The sequence below is a fragment of the Lolium perenne genome, chromosome 7 (assembly GCF_019359855.2).
Source record: "Lolium perenne isolate Kyuss_39 chromosome 7, Kyuss_2.0, whole genome shotgun sequence".
In the NCBI taxonomy this organism is placed as follows: Eukaryota; Viridiplantae; Streptophyta; class Magnoliopsida; order Poales; family Poaceae; genus Lolium; species Lolium perenne.
Window position 1 is genome coordinate 169,755,281 of NC_067250.2, and position 3,475 is coordinate 169,758,755.

Below are 3,475 nucleotides of genomic sequence, written 5' to 3' on the forward strand. Positions count from 1 at the left end.
AAGAGAGTACGCAATCTGCTTCCTTTTCTAAGGCATCTGGTGGCCTGGATGATGTAGCACCGAAAATTACGTTGATGTTTATGTTTCATTGACACAAGTAAAATATCTGATCGACTTGATTGCTCACATGGCTTATTTCTCCTTCTCCTAATTGACAGAGACCATGCTTCGCAATTGAATACTGAAGTATTTTTTTGATTCTTGCAAGTCAGATACATTCGGAGAATAACTGTGAGCAACGAATTCCTTACTAAATCAAGAGGAAGACATCCAATGTGCAAAAACAACAATTCACCAGTCCACTGTTGTGAAGTATATCTTGGAACTAGCGCTGAAATGGTCAGCAAAATGTTTTGGAACTATTGGTAGACTATGTCACAACTCACAACTTGCAACATCAAACTGTTAGAATCGAAAGAATTTCATGTTAAAAAATTAGTCGAAGAAGAATAAATCCTATGTATACAAGAAAATGACAACACCACAAATTTGTAGATCTCTTTCAAGACAAGCAGGGCACTTGTTGAGTCAGCAAAGTTACCATCACTCAGTGGCATCCGGCTGCGCCCGTCGTGATGACCGCGGGAACGGCCGGATTCGTGGCGACGGCGAGAACTCCACGGGCACGGGGGGCAGCTCCATCTCGCCGGCAAGGATCTTGACAATGTCCGTACTGTCCGGCCGGTGTTCCGGCTGCCTCTGCAGGCACAAGAGCGCGAGCTGCACGCAGAGCGTGGCCTGGTCCTTGTCGTAGGCGCCCTCCAGCCTCTCGTCCAATAGCTCGAGCACGTTGCCAGTGCGAGCGAGCTGCCGGCACCAGCTCACCAGGTTGGCTTTCTCCAGCTTCATCGGCGACGACAGGATGTGGAGCGGGCGCCGACCGGACAAGATCACCAGCACCAGCACGCCGAAGCTGTAGACGTCGGCCTTCTCGAGCAGGTCGCTGCCGTGCTCGCACGGGCCGCCGCCGCACTCCGGCGCGACGTAGCACACGGTGCCCCGCATGCTCGTAGTCGTGCTGAGATCCCGGCTGAACAGGTCGCCGCTGTGCATGTCGCCGCTGCCTGCAGACTGGCCGCGCCGCCGGCTCCTCTTTCGGCTCCTTCGGAAGCTCATGTCGAGAGCACTCGACTCGACGCTGCCGTCCCCGCTGACATTGCGGACGACGTTGCTGGTGTTCATGCTGATCGACCGCAGCCACGGCTTGGCGGTGCCTCGGCGCCGCTTGTCAAAGCTGCCGCCTTTCTTGCTCATCTCCTCGAAGAACTCTTCCTTCCACCACTCTCGCATCTGGGTCGCCTCCTTCTTGTCGCCGGCGTTGCCTTTATTGGCGCTGTAGTCGGCATTATCCGCGTTCTTCTTATCCTCTGGTGAGGCTGGCACGGCGTTGTCGTCCGTGACAGAGGGTGAGTTCTTGTTATGGTCGTTGGTGTCGCCGTCGTTGTCGTCGGCCCAATCTGGATTCCTTTCCGGGCAGATTTGGCTGCCGATCCACTCGGCCACGTAGTCCCGTGAGTCGAGCTCGCCGCTGCCGTCCTGCTTCCACCACCACTCCTTCCCCCACGCTCTTGCCGGCCCCGAGGAGTCCTCTCTGGCGTCCGCTTTGACTAAACCGACGGCAGAGGCAGTGGTGGAGAGGTCGCCGGCCTCGCCGAGTTCTTGGCTCATGAAGTCGTCCCCGGCGGGGCCGGAGGCGGCGATGGCATCAGGAGTCTTGAAACGCGCGAGGCCGAAGTCGGCGACCTTAGCGCGGAAGTCGTCGTCGAGGAGAACGTTGCTGGGCTTGAGATCGCCGTGCACGACCGGCGGCTGGCACTCGGCGTGGAGGAACGCCAGCGCGCACGCCACGTCGCGGACGACGGCGAGCCGCTGCGTCCAGTCCAGGAAGCGGCCTTCGCTGAAAAGTGCTCCCTGGAGGGATCCCTGCGGCAGGTACTCGAAGACGAGGAGCAGGGGTTGGTCGGTGCCGGAGCCGGAGTACCCGAGGAGCGAGACGAGCCGCGGGGAGTCAGCGGGGAGCGAGGAGAGCACGTGGAGCTCGTGCGGCGACGAGCACGTCTTGACGGCGGCGAGAGAGGCATCGGGGAAGGTGGCGAGGTAGACGGGCGAGGCGGCGCCGCGACCGAGGAGGCGGGAGGGGTGGAAGCCCCCGGTGGCGCGGCGGAGCGCGCGGCGGGAGTAACGTCGCAGCGGGCGCGCAGGCGCCTGTGGCGGGGAGAATGGCAGTGTGGGGAGCCGGCGCCGGCGTCGGCGGAGGTGGAGCAGGAGGAGGAGTAGGAGTAGGAGGAGCAAGGCTGCTGTCGCCGCCGCGGTGGTGACAGCGAGCAGGACGTGGCGGTGGTTCTTGGCGGGGAGAGGAGGGGGAGGGGGAGGAGTTGGTGGTGGCAGTGGCTGGAGAAGGCGGGAGGGCATGGCTATGGCTGTGCAGTGCAGATGGCGGGCGGGGCACAACCGCACAAGTGACACGACGCGAGTAGGGGCGGGTGGTCTCTACTCTCTAGTCGTAGTCGCAGAAGCGGGAAGCAGGAGGGAAACAGAGGCGTTGAATAATGAACATGTAGTCTGCCTTCTTCTTCTTTTTCTAGGTGGCGGCTACGTCAGCATCCGGTAATCAAACGGTTTTGTTAATCGGTTTTGCTATGTCTCAGTCAACTGAGATTTTCTTAAGTCTAAGTCAATCACAAAAATGTGCTTTGAGTTGTACTTTTCTGTTAAAAAAGTGTAATTGCACTTTTCTGATAGAAATGTGCAACTGAACCGAGTTGTACTTTTCTTTAAACTGTAGTTGCACTTTTCTGAGTTGATTGAGACTTAAGAAAATCTCAGTCAACTGAGACATAGGCACACCCTTTGTTAATTCGAGGTTTATCAAGGCTTGGTTCATGGTGTGAACCATCAATCCGACGTGATCTGTGTAAGATTCAATTATTTCTTTAACTTGGAGAACGAATGCCATATCTTTTGTTATTCGATTTTGCTAATTATATCACCCCACCAAGAATTAGCTTATTCCTCACTCAACTAGACCTTAAAAAGTTGTAACATACTGCAATTAGAATTTTACTACTTATACATGCATTGCAACGGAGAAAATCCATCATGTGAGGGCCCTGCGGCGGCACATGCTAACTGTTATGTGGGCACGCTAGAGTGGACGACGCTTGTGCCACTCACTAGGCCCATGACGACGATGAAGGTATACTGGTTGGAGGGGTAGGAGCAGGAGGAACTCAACGTTGTGGAGTCCCTAGCTGCCCGGCGGGCTGCCCTAGCGCGAGCGTGGAGTCCCGCAGCTGAACGATGAGGTCCTGCCCTTGCTAACCTCCTACAGCTCCAAGGGGGCGATGACCAGTATCATGGCATCCTCATCGAACAGACCGGGCGGCATGTATGGGAGGTCATTGTAATATCCCAGAACATAGGACCAACAAAGGGTAGATTTAGAAATGGGATGTGCATTTCATCGTAAAATGGA

The 3,475-nt window shown here is 56.1% G+C and overlaps 1 protein-coding gene across 1 annotated transcript; it reads right to left on the bottom strand.

Annotated features, from left to right (window-relative positions):
• Nucleotides 1-230: 230 nt before the first annotated feature.
• Nucleotides 231-2,530, bottom strand: LOC127301024 (putative receptor-like protein kinase At1g80870). The gene has a single exon (XM_051331231.2). It carries the CDS (start codon nt 2,410-2,412, stop codon nt 544-546), a length of 1,869 nt encoding a protein of 622 aa, XP_051187191.1. The 5' UTR covers nt 2,413-2,530; the 3' UTR covers nt 231-543.
• Between the last annotated feature and the right edge of the window lie 945 nt (nt 2,531-3,475).